The 16,902-nt window shown below is 47.3% G+C and overlaps 1 protein-coding gene across 6 annotated transcripts in view; it reads left to right on the plus strand.

Annotated features, from left to right (window-relative positions):
- Positions 1 to 16,902, plus strand: part of LOC146869905 (vesicle-fusing ATPase-like) — a 1,998,451-nt gene that overhangs the window by 1,492,750 nt on the left and 488,799 nt on the right. For 5 of the 6 annotated variants that reach the window (XM_085624087.1, XM_085624086.1, XM_085624090.1 and 2 more), the window contains 3 exons: positions 4,677 to 4,772; positions 8,557 to 8,713; positions 8,828 to 8,961. In XM_085624087.1, the coding sequence (XP_085480213.1) occupies positions 4,677 to 4,772; positions 8,557 to 8,713; positions 8,828 to 8,961 (387 nt within the window). The remainder of the gene's footprint in view (positions 1 to 4,676; positions 4,773 to 8,556; positions 8,714 to 8,827; positions 8,962 to 16,902) is intronic. The other variant, XM_085624092.1, reaches the window with a different exon arrangement.

A 16,902-nucleotide genomic window follows, 5' to 3' on the forward strand; every position in this document is an offset into this window, starting at 1 on the left:
GAGTATCATTCTGCTCATGTCTATCATCATTTTTTTGTTCTTTATGGTCGTCAGCGCCTGTTTTACCTAGTGCATCAGCAGTACTCTGGCCAGAGGATTCTCCATCTTTAGGTTTCCCTTGGGTGATAAAGTTCACGATTGCTCCTTCCTGTGACACTACGAAAGCCTGCTGAGCCACCTTTCTCTTTCGTTTCGAATAACCAGATTTGTGTACTCGAATTCTCTTCATTTTGCTTGCAATGCAGCGGGCGAGGCTAGCAGTGGGTAGGGAAAAAAAGAAGACAATCAGCAGTGGCGGCTGCTGAAAGATTTTGATGTGTCATTTTTATTTTCTTGCAAAAACAACAGTTGATGGACAGAATGCAGAACGATGTCATACATTCACCCCAGTACAGAGATCTGGGCCTAAATCCATCGTTTTTTTGCTCACCACACCACCCCAGTTCAGACATGGTCATATGCAAATCAGCCTTGACCCTGTGCCTCATGGGAACAGTCCTGCCCGAACTGCCAAGCCATGTCTTCCCTGGACTACACAATGAAGGACCAGCATACCTTAATGAACGAGTGAATTTCCACCAACCTACCAGGAAAAAATGTTCCAGAACCATCTCCCTAGCAGCCACCCAATGCAGCCGCTGATAAAACAGTGGAGGCTGCTACTTCCCCCACCTGGCAGTGAAGACCTGAAAACCCTCCCCCTGCACCTCAGAGCCTCACCATCGCTCCAGCAGTTCAGGAAGGACCACAAGACCTCGCTGTTCAACCAACAAGCAGCATGATCCAGCAGCATGAATCCCACACCGCCTCGAGACCCTTATGTGTGAAGCAGCTGAGCTTTACAAACCCTGACTGATTGATAGTAATTACCCTTCCCACTACATGTATGACACATTATGAGGACTAGCCACATATGGAAGGTTTATTTGAAGAGTGTTATAAAACTATAGGGTAGATCATGTGACTTGGCATACAAGGTATGTTTTCTCAGTCCACTGAGAACAGTAGAGCCTGGAGAATAGTTCATGATCTATTTGGGAAGTGACCTTAGGAGGAAGAGAGTAAGCTACCTTGAAATCATGGCACACAGAAACCTGTCTCAGTACGTCACTAACTGATCCTGAAGACAGCCTACAGGTAACCAAAGACTCATCCACTTTACCACATTGTCAAAAGACAAAATACAATATATTTAATTAAGGTTTCTTGTATAGTGCCATATTCCAGCAACCAGTTCTGCTCGCTTTACAGAGCACCTATTAAACAAGGATTAATTACAGTGAGTCCTAAGGCTATGAAAAGGCACTAGAGGTTCACTGAAGCAAAATTAATGTGCAAGGAACATCCAGTCAGGAGACAACTTTCAAGCAGACGTACGAATCACTAGCACAGCGTACCAACGACCCCATGGGCCGTGGCATAAGCAAGGAAAATGGCCCCTTTGGCTGCTGCTCAGGAAGTAAAATATAGCAATTATCAGGGTTCAATGGGCCCCTGAGGGTTTTGGGTCTGAGTACCACTGTACTTGCTGAACCAATGGTAACTATGCCCCTAGTATGGACAGAGAAGGCTGCTTCACCAATTGCAAACTGAGGACTAGTTAAACTAGTTTTCTCTGCTAGTCACATGACAAGCACTGGAATGTAATTAAAGAAATGATCAAGAAGCCAGTCTCCTACCAAGGTCTCTGCAAAAGGGCATTAGATTGAGTTAACATGGGTAGGCACTGCCATCCTATTCCAGGCGTCCATCCATAGGTGCTTGCATTTCATGTCTGCCTCAACACCATATAAACAGACATAACCAAATGCCAAGTACATTCGAACACTCGATGTTTTAAAAGAGTTGTGCAGGCAGATTCACTCATTAGATCACAAGTATCAGCTTCATACTCTGTTTTCATGATTGTTGATAAGTAATTGTAATCATTTTAATGAATCCTTAACATTACGTCTAACACCTCGTACCCTGCTCTCCTCTTCCCCCAATACGACCGTGCCTCCCAAGTTACACCTCCAAAAGTCACCATGCCTCCCCTCAGCCACAAGTAAACACCGCCCCTGCACTCCTGACTCACATTTCCCTCAACATACAGCGCCGATCTGTACCACTCCCTACCCCTGGCGCACGGTGACCACCTCTCCGACCCATGCCCTCCCTTCCCATGACCACCAGAATACCTTCAGCTCGCCACCTCACATGGCTTACCTCCACCCAGACCCAAAGCACAAACCATCTACAATAACATCCTCACCCAACCTTCCCCACGCCCCCGGCTCCTCACCCCCACGGGCTGGGATACATTCCTATGCCTGATCTGCCCTCCTCCCCAGGGCTCCCCACACCCTCGTCCAATGGCTCACCTTCCCTCGGGTTCACTCTGCAGTGGCACACGCTGACCTCCTCACTCCCCCTCCCCATGCCCTGACCCTCGGGCTGCTCACCTCGCAGCTGGCACCAAAGGTTGCACACTGGCATGCTATCCTCTGCAAGGCGGCCTTTCTTGCCCAGGGTCTCTAGGCGCGCCGGTGCATGGCCTCGGCCGGTCTCGGTGCTGCTCGCTGCACGCCGGGCACGGGTGCTGCCACCCCTCCTGCCGCCAGTGATGCATGGTGCTTCTGTAACCCCTTCGCTGCAGGACTCGCGAGCACTGCGCATGCACGCGCATGCGAGCCTCCGGAGGTGCCAGATCTGGACTATTAAAACAAGCTCGATTCTCCTGGAAAAAAAGTTCTAAACAAGCACAAGACCTACCAGAAGAGCCCGAAACAAGGCCGACCCCACACAAAGACGAGACTGGGTTAGAAAGGAACAGAGTATAAGAACAACCATTCAGCGTGCATCACATTAGATTTAGCACGCCTCAGTCGTTCATGCGCCAAATCCCTGCCAGGGGCCGCCACGAATATGTATTGTATCCGATTCCTCGTGGTGGCCCCTGGGGTTTGGTGGCCCTGTGCAGGTGCACAGCTTGCACATGCCTAAGGCCGCCCCTGTTCAGACCAAACCTAGGCCAGCTGCTTCTGCAGCTATCAAAAACCAAGGTTCTGCAACTTCAGGATGATTTACCATTGGGGATGTTATTTTACTTGCCAGGGCATTCTGGAGCATATATTCCCAATAGAAGAAAGACATACTTAATTTTATCACCAATTGACTCCGCTTCTCAAGACCATTTAGTCCTGGTACAACATTAAAGAATGTTAAATTCTTCGCCTGCTTCCATTCTCTCATCTTATCCTTCAAGATACCAGACTCATATCTAGAGCCACTGGTAGATATTAATTATAGCCTTGGGTGATTTCAAGTGCATAGAAAATGAGAATGGAGCAGCTTTTCTTTATTAAATATTTGTTCTAGTTTCAAAGAGCAGAAAGGGTATTATCCCAGTTTTGGAGCTCTACAGCTTGATTCAGTTCCTCTTAGTGGAATATTTAGTTTTTTTAGTTATCGTCAGTATTCCTAATACATAAAGTTGAAGCACTCAAAAAACAAATATTGAAAATATTAAGCTAAAATGCTTACATTTCACATGTTTAATGTGGAAAAACATTTTTCTTGAAACGAACATGCGTAGCTGCAAAATGAAGTATTATATTGACCTTTTGACCACATTTGAAAACCTTTAATACATTTTAATGGCATCATGTGTATTCTAATATGTAACTTCTAAAGTTTGTTTCTGAATGGTCAGCAATGTTGTAGTTCAGTATGGATGTCATTACTCCTGAATTCTGTGTCAGCTCCATTGCTAAGAATCATCTCTTTATCAGATTATGACCAGTTCCTTATTATGGCAATATTTCCTAGATCCTACATGGTGGTGTTTGACCAGCTAAAAATGTTTTTAAGGATTAGGGCATCTCAAATTAACATCCTGGATAACTTGCCCTGAGCACACATGGTCATTCCTCATCTCATAGGGTTTATGTGGGGTCTTCGACAACTTGGCTCATACCTTTGTTAGATTGCAGTTTTTCCTAATTGTCTTTGACAGCTAATTATAAGTACCGACCCGCGCAGTGCTTCGTGCCATTGTACTTACAGGCAAGTGTGCACCATACTGTTGTTGGACAGGGGGCATCCCAGTCCCCTTTAGGAGGGAAGTAGGGGGAGCATATTACTGGGTAACAACCTTAACAGCCACATAGGTCAGTTGACAGAATAATCATGACAAGATGACCCTTTGGTGCATCTTGTTATAAGCAGCTTTTTTCCAGCTACTACAGTCCTATCATCACCGGGGTAGGAAGACCCACTAGTACAGTACTTTCCAGTTAGTTCATATTGCTCATCAATTTATATTCAAGTAAAATTATTTCCCCTATATTTTATCTTTCACAGATTTGCATGCTTGTCTCCCAGTGTTAAGCCCGAAATCTTGGATTATAAAAAGGATATTGTGGTTGTCTTGCTTTATAGCACAGTGGCACCATTTTAGGCTCATTGATATCATGTAGACTTATAAAGCATCCACCCGAATGGACATTTCAAATGCCTGTCTATAATTCTACTACAAATTTACTGTTAAAAAATTGGGGCCTGCAATGTGTAGAATTATTGGTCAGTGAGGCTTGGCGTGATCTGCAATAGGACACTTGAGTCCACTTCCGAGCATTGTATTGATGTGTTTTCTCCACAACTTGAAATTGAACTCTGTTACTTATTTCTTTCAGGCTAGCGCCAAAGTGGAAGTGGACACAGAGAGGGCACAAAGTCTGCAGGTCACAAGAGGTGACTTCCTAACATCACTGGAGAACGATATTAAACCTGTGAGTAAATTCATAACATATACAACCTGTATCTATCCTTTGAGTAAAGTTTTCAAACAAGTGTGTGAAAGGGCACTCTAAACTGCGGTCACATGCTACAATAGCCCAAGAGGAAGTAGAGTTTTTATGATGCTTCCAGGGGCGGCTCTAGGCTCATGGTGGCCCTGTGCAGGGAGCGCAGGTAGGGGGCCCCGGAAGAGGGGGTCCGGCCGGGGCGGAGCTCAGGAAGGTGTTTTAATAAAACGTCCAGAAAAGGCGTTAGATGACCAGTAACATGGTAACAGAAAAATGACGTTGACTTTTTGAGTGCTCATCACTTGGATACTTTGTTTTAGAATCTGGGTCTCTGGAGGGACCCCTTTCAACAAGAAAAACATGTTGCGCGCCCGTAAGAGAGTTCGGCCACAAAGTAGGATCCCTCCAATCACAGAAATCATATTCAGAACACGGGTCTGTAACATGGTCTTGCTCTTTGGCTTCCTCTTCAATACCAGCATCATCCGTCTGTAAACTCTGAACCTCCTTCAGAATGCCAGATGTTGATGGACCGATGAATGATGTTTCAGTTTCTCTGTCTGAGGGTCTTTTGTAATAATCCTCATCCTGAGTTGGTAATTGCTGCATGTTTGTATCAATTTCAGAGTCACCTTGTTCATTTTCATTGGTCTGCTTATGAGTATCATTCTGCTCATGTCTATCATCATTTTTTTGTTCTTTATGGTCGTCAGCGCCTGTTTTACCTAGTGCATCAGCAGTACTCTGGCCAGAGGATTCTCCATCTTTAGGTTTCCCTTGGGTGATAAAGTTCACGATTGCTCCTTCCTGTGACACTACGAAAGCCTGCTGAGCCACCTTTCTCTTTCGTTTCGAATAACCAGATTTGTGTACTCGAATTCTCTTCATTTTGCTTGCAATGCAGCGGGCGAGGCTAGCAGTGGGTAGGGAAAAAAAGAAGACAATCAGCAGTGGCGGCTGCTGAAAGATTTTGATGTGTCATTTTTATTTTCTTGCAAAAACAACAGTTGATGGACAGAATGCAGAACAATGTCATACATTCACCCCAGTACAGAGATCTGGGCCTAAATCCATCGTTTTTTTGCTCACCACACCACCCCAGTTCAGACATGGTCATATGCAAATCAGCCTTGACCCTGTGCCTCATGGGAACAGTCCTGCCCGAACTGCCAAGCCATGTCTTCCCTGGACTACACAATGAAGGACCAGCATACCTTAATGAACGAGTGAATTTCCACCAACCTACCAGGAAAAAATGTTCCAGAACCATCTCCCTAGCAGCCACCCAATGCAGCCGCTGATAAAACAGTGGAGGCTGCTACTTCCCCCACCTGGCAGTGAAGACCTGAAAACCCTCCCCCTGCACCTCAGAGCCTCACCATCGCTCCAGCAGTTCAGGAAGGACCACAAGACCTCGCTGTTCAACCAACAAGCAGCATGATCCAGCAGCATGAATCCCACACCGCCTCGAGACCCTTATGTGTGAAGCAGCTGAGCTTTACAAACCCTGACTGATTGATAGTAATTACCCTTCCCACTACATGTATGACACATTATGAGGACTAGCCACATATGGAAGGTTTATTTGAAGAGTGTTATAAAACTATAGGGTAGATCATGTGACTTGGCATACAAGGTATGTTTTCTCAGTCCACTGAGAACAGTAGAGCCTGGAGAATAGTTCATGATCTATTTGGGAAGTGACCTTAGCAGGAAGAGAGTAAGCTACCTTGAAATCATGGCACACAGAGACCTGTCTCAGTACGTCACTAACTGATCCTGAAGACAGCCTACAGGTAACCAAAGACTCATCCACTTTACCACATTGTCAAAAGACAAAATACAATATATTTAATTAAGGTTTCTTGTATAGTGCCATATTCCAGCAACCAGTTCTGCTCGCTTTACAGAGCACCTATTAAACAAGGATTAATTACAGTGAGTCCTAAGGCTATGAAAAGGCACTAGAGGTTCACTGAAGCAAAATTAATGTGCAAGGAACATCCAGTCAGGAGACAACTTTCAAGCAGACGTACGAATCACTAGCACAGCGTACCAACGACCCCATGGGCCGTGGCATAAGCAAGGAAAATGGCCCCTTTGGCTGCTGCTCAGGAAGTAAAATATAGCAATTATCAGGGTTCAATGGGCCCCTGAGGGTTTTGGGTCTGAGTACCACTGTACTTGCTGAACCAATGGTAACTATGCCCCTAGTATGGACAGAGAAGGCTGCTTCACCAATTGCAAACTGAGGACTAGTTAAACTAGTTTTCTCTGCTAGTCACATGACAAGCACTGGAATGTAATTAAAGAAATGATCAAGAAGCCAGTCTCCTACCAAGGTCTCTGCAAAAGGGCATTAGATTGAGTTAACATGGGTAGGCACTGCCATCCTATTCCAGGCGTCCATCCATAGGTGCTTGCATTTCATGTCTGCCTCAACACCATATAAACAGACATAACCAAATGCCAAGTACATTCGAACACTCGATGTTTTAAAAGAGTTGTGCAGGCAGATCCACTCATTAGATCACAAGTATCAGCTTCATACTCTGTTTTCATGATTGTTGATAAGTAATTGTAATCATTTTAATGAATCCTTAACATTACGTCTAACACCTCGTACCCTGCTCTCCTCTTCCCCCAATACGACCGTGCCTCCCAAGTTACACCTCCAAAAGTCACCATGCCTCCCCTCAGCCACAAGTAAACACCGCCCCTGCACTCCTGACTCACATTTCCCTCAACATACAGCGCCGATCTGTACCACTCCCTACCCCTGGCGCACGGTGACCACCTCTCCGACCCATGCCCTCCCTTCCCATGACCACCAGAATACCTTCAGCTCGCCACCTCACATGGCTTACCTCCACCCAGACCCAAAGCACAAACCATCTACAATAACATCCTCACCCAACCTTCCCCACGCCCCCGGCTCCTCACCCCCACGGGCTGGGATACATTCCTATGCCTGATCTGCCCTCCTCCCCAGGGCTCCCCACACCCTCGTCCAATGGCTCACCTTCCCTCGGGTTCACTCTGCAGTGGCACACGCTGACCTCCTCACTCCCCCTCCCCATGCCCTGACCCTCGGGCTGCTCACCTCGCAGCTGGCACCAAAGGTTGCACACTGGCATGCTATCCTCTGCAAGGCGGCCTTTCTTGCCCAGGGTCTCTAGGCGCGCCGGTGCATGGCCTCGGCCGGTCTCGGTGCTGCTCGCTGCACGCCGGGCACGGGTGCTGCCACCCCTCCTGCCGCCAGTGATGCATGGTGCTTCTGTAACCCCTTCGCTGCAGGACTCGCGAGCACTGCGCATGCACGCGCATGCGAGCCTCCGGAGGTGCCAGATCTGGACTATTAAAACAAGCTCGATTCTCCTGGAAAAAAAGTTCTAAACAAGCACAAGACCTACCAGAAGAGCCCGAAACAAGGCCGACCCCACACAAAGACGAGACTGGGTTAGAAAGGAACAGAGTATAAGAACAACCATTCAGCGTGCATCACATTAGATTTAGCACGCCTCAGTCGTTCATGCGCCAAATCCCTGCCAGGGGCCGCCACGAATATGTATTGTATCCGATTCCTCGTGGTGGCCCCTGGGGTTTGGTGGCCCTGTGCAGGTGCACAGCTTGCACATGCCTAAGGCCGCCCCTGATGCTTCAAACTAGCGATTGAGGCCTAAATCTCACTTCCGCTGTTCATGAAACATCCCTGGGGTTGCTTTTGCTGTCACTGTGACATATTTCTCTTGTCTCCTTAATCACAAAGGCCTTCGGTACAAACCAGGAGGACTACGCTTCTTACATCATGAACGGCATCATCATATGGGGAGACCCTGTGACCCGTGTCATGGAGGATGGGGAGCTGCTGGTGCAGCAGACCAAGAACAGCGACCGTACTCCACTGGTCAGCGTCCTTCTGGAAGGTATTGTCCAGTTTCCAGATCTAGGAGCATACTGTATTTTCAGATCCATGTTTGGTCTGTTGAATGCTCTATAGCTTAAGGCCTTTATCACCAGCTCCGCTTCCTGTTTCACAGGCCCTCCACACAGTGGAAAAACTGCCCTGGCAGCAAAGATTTCTGAAGAATCCAACTTTCCATTCATCAAGATCTGCTCACCTGAGAAGATGATTGGATTTTCTGAGACAGCCAAGTGTCAGGCTATAAAGAAGGTATTGCCCTCTCCTTTCCTTCCTTCCTTTTTTTGCCTGTTCATCTTTCCTTTATTCTGTCTTATGCAATCCATGTTTCACTGTCCTTTCTGTTTCGTCTGTCCTTCTCTTTGCTTTGCTAATCACATTAACCATCCTCCCCTATTACTCCTTCCACTCCCATACCTTTTGCTCTGCACTATCACCTGTTTTGTTTAGCTGCTGTCCATTATCTCTTTTCTCCACCATACTTGATGTTGTGATCTTTAACGTTCCTTGTGCCTCTTTATTTCTCTTTCTTTTTTTGCCCTGACTTCCTTTCGCAATCCCTTAATGTATCCTCATTTTTTTCTCTTCTGTTACTTCTACCTAGGTTTCACCCTTTTCCTCGTGCTTGTACTTAGTTGAAATGAAATGAAATGAAAAGAGGATTTATTGAGCGCGATAGCTACCCTGAGGCGTCCCAGCGCTAACGGACAGGCGTGTGGGTGAGAATTGAGACACTTAATCAGATTTATTAAAGAGCAGGGTTTTTAGCTGTTTACGGAAAGAGAGCAGATTGGGCTCTGATCGGAGATGAAGGGGGAGGGCGTTCCCTAGTTTTGCCGAGTTGTAGGAGAATGAGCGGCCCCCACATCTGACTCTTTTGATCCTGGAAATAGTGATGAGGAAAGAGGAGATTGATCTGAGATGTCTGTTTGGTATGTAGGGGATAGCCAGTGATTGGTTAATGAGAGTGACGTTTTTTTCCAAAAGGCTCGGTGGATGATGCATAGGCTCTTAAATTCAATTCTTTGCCTTACTGGTAGCCAATGAAGATTCTTCAGTCCGGATTTGGTGGAGAGTCGACGAGGGATCTGGAGGAGAGTTCGGGCTGCACAATTTTGGATGACCTGGAGCTTGTGTAAGGTGGCCAGAGGGGCCCCCAGGTAAAGGGCATTCCCAAAGTCGAGGCGCGACAAAATGAGACCTTGGATCATGGTTTGTCTTGCCTGGAAGGGTAAGAGAGGAAGGATCTTCCGAATGAGCCTGAGCAAACCAAAACACGTTGCTGAAAGTTTGGCTGCTTGGCAATTAGAATTAAGAGATTTGTCCAGCCAGATGCCTAAGCTCTTGATTGAATCCTTGGTTGTGGGGGCGGATCCGAGGCAGGTGGGCCATAGATGATCGATGGTAGGATTGGGGGTGGTTACCTAGGAGCATCAGCTCGGTCTTGTCTCCATTCAGTTTGAGACAAGACGATGTCATCCATGAGTGTACTGCTTCCATACAGTCCCTCAGATGGTTGGGTGCGGTGTGTAGTTGGTTTAGGGCCACCACTAGCTGAGTGTCGTCTGCATAGGTGATTATTTTTATTCCAAAAGGACGGACAATCTCAGCTAGGGGGCTCATGTATATGTTAAAGAGCGTAGGGCTCAAGGAAGAGCCCTGTGGCACTCCGCACCCGAGAGGCTTACTAGGGGAGATGGTTTCGCCCTCGAAGACCCTAAATGAACGATCTGACAGGAAAGACTTGAGCCAGGCCAAAGCGTTCTCGGAGATTCCAAGGCTTGCGAGTCTTTGCAGTAAAATGATATGGTTTACTGTGTCAAAGGTAGCACTTAGGTCAAGGAGGATGATGACGGCGGATCCTTCTTGATCCATGACCTTCCTTGCCTCTTCTGTAACTGCAATGAGGGCGGTCTCGGTCCCATGCATGGGACGGAATCCCGTCTGGGAGGGGTCGAGTAGATGATTGTTTTCTACGAATTCAACCAGAGCGTTGTTAACGTGTTTATCAAGGATCTTGCTTAGCCATGGTAGTAAGGAGATTGGCCGGTAGTTCACTGGGTTGTCTGGGTCCAGGTTGGATTTTTTAAGGAGAGCTTTCACCATGGCCTGCTTCCAGGGGGGCGGGACAGTCCCAGTGGACAACGAGGCATTAAGCAGGTTGAGGATGGTAGGTAGGATGTGGTTGGTTACTGTCAGCAAATTACATGGAGGTGCTGGGTCGTTGGGAGAGCCGGATTTCACCTGACGCATGATGGTTTCTAGCGAGGTGGAATCAAGATGTGGAAGGTTCCTGAGTGTTACTGGGGTACAAAGTTCCAGCTCACGCAGCTTGGTGGGTGGGATGGGGGGTTGGATGTGGGGGAAGGAGGTGTAGATGGTTTGTATCTTTTGGAAAAAGAACTCAGCCAGGTTATTACAGCGAGTTTGTACATTAAGGGGGTTAAGGGGTTTGTCTGGCAGCTTAAGGAGGGTTTTCACGATTTGATATATTTCCTTTGGTTTAGAGGCAGCTGTATTGATTTTATTTTCGAAAAAGGTTGCCTGCGCCGTGTGAATTTCAATTTTGTAAGTTCTTATTGCGGCTCTGTAAGCTATTTTCACGAAGGGAGAGTAATGCATTCGCCATTTCCTTTCAAGTTCTTTACAGAGGCGTTTCTTTTCCCGTAAGCCAGGGGAGTACCAGGGGGCGGTTCGAGTACTGCGTTTGGACTCCGTGCGTTTTAAGGGAAGCACGGAGTCAAGTGAATTCGAGATCCATTTATTATAATTTTCATTAGCTAGAGTGGGATTAGAGGTGTTGGGTGTGTGGAGGTCTCGAGACTCGTTACCCAATCAGACTGGGAAAGTTTTGGCCAGTTGCGTTTCGTGTGGATGACTGTAGTGAGGGGAGAGTGGGAGAGTGGATTTAGCCAGGAGAAGGGAATGAGGAAATTATCTGTCCAGGGCAGAGGAAGAGGGGTTCCTACTGAGAGCTCTGTGCAGTTACTGAAGATGGGATCAAGGAGGTGCCCTTTGGCATGGGTGGGTTTTTGCACTAGCTGTTTAAGCTGAAGTGCCGAGAGGCTGATAGACAGTTCTAGGGCGGTGTGGTCCGTGGCATCATCAAGATGGATGTTCAGATCTCCAAGGAGAGTAAAGTTGGATGTGTTACAGGCTAGATTGGCTAAGGTGTAGGGTAGGGAGTGGAGGAATTGACCCAAGGACCCAGGGGGGCGGTATATAAGTATCCCCGAGAACGTGCTTGTGGGTGAAAAGTCTATGGAAAAGGAGAGGCTTTCACAGTCAGGTATAAGGTTAGTATAACTGCGGCACCCAAAGGAGTCTTTATAGATGACTGCTAGGCCACCACCTCTTCCCGCTATGCGGTCTTCACGTAAGATTTGATATCCTTGGGGTAGAGCCTGAATAAAGTCAGGTTCTGAATCGGAGTGAAGCCAGGTCTCGGTTAAAAATAAGATATCTGGTTTAAGTTCTTCTAGAAGCATGGATATCTCTGTAGTGTGCTTGGGGAGCGACCTGCAGTTAAGGAGGAACATATTCCGCTGTGAGGTTTTGATTGGGGGATCAGGGAGAGGCAGAAATCCACAGTGTGGGCAGACTGTGTATTCGCATGCCGGGTTCCAGGTAGAGAGGCAAGGAGTAGTTGCCTTAGCTCTTAGTTCTTTTTTGTTGTCCTTCTGTAACCATCTCCTTCCACTCACTCCTATCGTTCGTATCTTCTTCATAGCATCTTTGCTCTTACCCTTTTCTTGCTGTCTTCTTCTCTGTTTGATTCTTCCTGTTGAGTAATTTGTTCTATTATACATCTTCTCCATCCCATCTGTATTCCATTGCGATCCCCTTCTTTCTTTCATTCTTCTTTCATTTATTTCCTTCCTCACTACAGCTTTTGATACTTTTTATTGGAAACAAATTAAAACAAAAACCTCTGATAAAGCATTGGCTTTCGAGGCCACACAGACTTCTTCTTTCGGTGCCATTCCTTCTCTTTAACTATTTTAAAACTTTGTACAAGTCTGTTAGTGTCATTCTCACTCTTACTAAGTGCCTAATCTGAATCTGTCCATTTATAAGTGCAGTGCATAAATCCCAGAACCCATTTGGTATATTGCCCATTTCAATAAGATAACCTATTACTCCAGTATTGGAACTTTCATAGATTCCCATTGCTTGTATCATTCCCCGTCGTCGAGACGGGAGTCCCAGGTAAATACCATAGAGATGGGTACAAAAGAAGAAAAAAGGCATAGGCCTCATCTCATTTTGTAGCATATCCACCTCTTTTTGTAAAAGAGACCAAAAGTAATGAACCCCCAATCAGAATAGCCTCACTCCATAGAAACTTCCTGAGAGAGCCTCAGAGCCTTAGATTTTCTACCGCACGTTGTGCAAGGGAGTCTCCACTGAGCTCTGCTCAGTTTTTTCTTCAACAACTTGTTTTTTCATCTTAAACTCTTCTTCAACATGTCAGACAGGGAAAAGAAAGCTCTTTTCAAGGCTTGTGCCACCTGTTCCAAAAAGAGACTTTATGTGGAGGACAAACATAAGGACTGTATTTATTGTTTGTATCCCGACCATAAACCTACTGACTGCAAGATCTGTCGGACCTTCTCAACTAAGACCTTACGGGACCATGAGGGACGTCTGCTCACTTGGCTTCAGAAATTAAAGTCACGTAAAGATCCTGTTTCAAGTGACAGTGATGAGGCTTCTTCTACAACATCATCAAGGAGATCGCAAAAAAGGGGTAGGTCTTCTCCTTCTACATTTGTAGAACCCCCTTCTAAAGCCTTACAAAAGACCTCTGATAGGTCTGACGGGCATAGTCCCATCGAATCTCCTCACCGAGGTGTAAAGGAGAGGGAAGGACTTGCTATGGATATAGCACCTGCCAAAAGGACGAGCCATGGGTCTTCTCCTCCTTCTGAGAAGCCAAAGACTTTAAAAAAACAGCTTCTGTCCCTCCTGAGGTGAAAGCTGACAAGAAAGTACGCTCATCGCCGTTACTTCGACGAGGAATCAGGCTGAGGTACCTTTATGTGTTTCGTCGACGTCGATTTTGACAACTTCCACGTCGACGAGGATGTCGACGATGATGGTGGCGACGTCAACAGCTTCCAGCCTGGTAATGACGACGGTCCCATCGACGGTGGATCTCTCGTCGTCGATGTTTTAGACATCGTCGCCGGCAGCTCCATCGACGGCCTCGTCGACAACCTCGTCGTCGATACATAATGTGGCAATGTCTATCAGGAGACGTCAGATTACCCAGGAGAAGACTTCTCCAAGGAAAGTGACACCACTGCCTCCGGCCCTCCTTTTGGAAGAGGAGTTTTCCGAGGACGATGAGGGTCCTTATGGTGAAGCACATAGCCCATCTCAGCTGAATGTGAAATATCAGGATTCGGACTCTGAGGACTATTACATGGAGCAGCAGCAGTATATGCCACAATCCAGCTCACAAGGTCATTTTCAACAGGACATGGTCTGTATGCCATCTTCCCTCATTTCAGACCTACAGTCCATGCTCTCAGATTACAGGAAGAGGTTTCCAACTCAATCCTCTGGCCAGGAAACACAGCAAGTGCCTCCAACTCCATTTGATCTTCCGGTTACACCTCAGCCTCAACAGATTCCATTATTGGAGTTATCGGACCCACAGCGGAATGTGGTTACAGTACAGGACGATACATCTGATGATGATCAGAGTGCTACAACGATCCCTGACCCGGACAGAGAATGGAATGATTACGTTATTCCTGACCCGGCGTCTCCTGTTCCGGAACCGGCTGCTTCTCCTCCAGCGGATATTGGAGGCTTTCACAATTTAATGGAAGGGGCGTCTAAGCGTTTTGATCTGCCTATCCCATCAGTGCAGACAGAATGTTTTCTATAAGACATTAAAGAGCCTTGCAAAAGATCTGTTCGCTCGATCCCTATTGTGGACCATGTCTGGAGTGAGGGTATCAAGGTAATGAAGTCGCCGGCCACAGTCATCCCTGTGCTTCCTCGTCTGGAAAAAAAGTATAAAGCTCCGGACGATAGCCCCGCTTGTTTGGTCAGCCATCCAAAACCGGATTCAGTGATTTCACAGGCGGCCCAGAGAAAATCTAAGAATCCAGCGGCTCCTCTTACCACGCCACCTGATAAAGAGGGACGGCGGTTAAATAATGTGGGGAAGAGGTTTTCTTCCATGTCCAGCCTCTTGGTCAGAGCGTCTAATGCCTTGGCTATTCTTGGACGATATGATCGCCAGATGTGGTGCGAGCTCTCTCCGTATCTGGACCAGCTGCCTGGAGATGCTAAAGCAGAGGTAAGGAAGATCCTTCAGGAAGGGCAAAGAACATCTTCGGAAATTATTGACTGTGCTTTGGACATTGCCACTACAGCGTTCCGCTCCCGCACAGGGGTAGCGGTACTTCGACGCCAAGGTTGGCTTCGTGCCACTTGGTTCCGGCCAGAAGTCCAGAACAAGATCCTGGATCTTCCCTTTGACGGTGAAGCGCTCTTTGGGAAGCACATTGATGATGCGCTGGAAGATATAAAGAAGTACACGGAAACTGCAAAGTCCCTTGGAACTCTGCAATACCGCAAGGCTCCCTTCCGTGGAGCAAGAGGGAGAGGGTTTTCCTCTTATAGGGGCGGATATCAGCAACAACGCTATTCTTTCTATTCGCAGCCTTCCCAATCTTACCGGCCGCAGTATTCTCAGAGACAAGGCCAGTTGTCTTCTTTCTCTCGGTCATCTTCCAGAGGCAGACAAGGGCGTTAAGGGAGGGACTCCTCTAAGCGCCAGTAGCGGCTTCTTGGCTCTTCCTACTGTTCCTGGTTCCCCAATAACACCAGTGGGGGGCAGGATATCCCAATACTTCCACAATTGGCAATGTATAACATCAGATCGGTGAGTTCTCAATATTGTTCTGTCATGCCATACTCTGGAATTCCAACATCAACCACCACCGAATCCAAACACCTGCACCTTCTACGTCTAGAAGCCCACCAACTGCTTCTCAAGGGGGCAATAGAACCGGTTCCCCTATCCCAACGGGGAGAAGGATTTTATTCCCGTTTTTTTCTTGTTCCAAAAAACGTAGAAAAATGGCGCCCAATTTTAGACCTGAGGGAGCTAAACACCTTTCTCATAAAGCTCTTTTCAGATGGTCTCCTTACAGGACGTTTTACGGCTCCTCAATCCACGGGATTACATGGCCACACTGGATCTAGAGGACGCTTACTTCCATATACCCCTCTACCAGGCCCACAGGAAGTTCTTACGCTTTACAGTAGCCAAGAGCCACTTTCAATTCAAGGTCCTGCCTTTCGGACTAAGATCCGCCCCGCAGAGTTTCACGAAGGTTCTAGCCTCAGTCGCAGCGTTTCTCAGGAAGCAGACGCTTCAAGTTTTTCCTTACCTGGACCACTGGTTGGTGAAGGTGTCGTCTCATCATGCAACAGAAGAAGCTGTCAAGTCATGCACTCAGCTCTTCCGGCACCTGGGTCTTCAGCTCAACACAGAGAAGTCGGTCTTGTGCCCGTCCAAGTCTGCCAAGTTCCTGGGGGCCATTCTGGACACGTCTTCTTGCAAAGCGTTCCCATCAAAAGAGCGGCAAACAAAACTGATGGCCTCTGCCCGTTGATTGCAAAAAAGAGGGTTACTTTCAGTTCGCCTCTGAAAATCCCTTCTAGGGTCAATCTCATCCTGCATTCCCTTGATTCCAAATTGCAGGTTGCGGATGCGCCCACTTCAAGAGCAACTGGATTTGCAGTGGCGCCAAGCAGAGAGCTCTTTCGAAGACCAGATCAAGATAACTCAGCCTATGAGGGAGGCAGCCAGGTGGTGGACGATCAGAGACAATATCTCTCAGGGTCTCACCTTCAGAGTCGCACCAGCTCCTCTAATAATTACAACGGACGCCTCTCTAGAAGGCTGGGGAGCAGTCTTGCAGGATCTTCAGGTGATCGGCCGCTGGCTGCCCCAGCATCCCCTTCTCCACATCAATCTTTTAGAACTCAGAGCAATTCATCTGGCCTTGCAGGCTTTCCTTCCGCGGATCCGACGATCCACTGTCCTGGTCCGTACGGACAACACGACGGCCATGCATTAAGTGAACAAGCAGGGAGGAACAAGGTCTAGTCCGCTCTCCAAAGAGGCCCAGGAGATTTGGGAATGGGCTATCCAAAGGAAAATTT

Source organism: Triturus cristatus, chromosome 1_1, assembly GCF_964204655.1.
Source record: "Triturus cristatus chromosome 1_1, aTriCri1.1, whole genome shotgun sequence".
NCBI classification, from domain to species: Eukaryota; Metazoa; Chordata; class Amphibia; order Caudata; family Salamandridae; genus Triturus; species Triturus cristatus.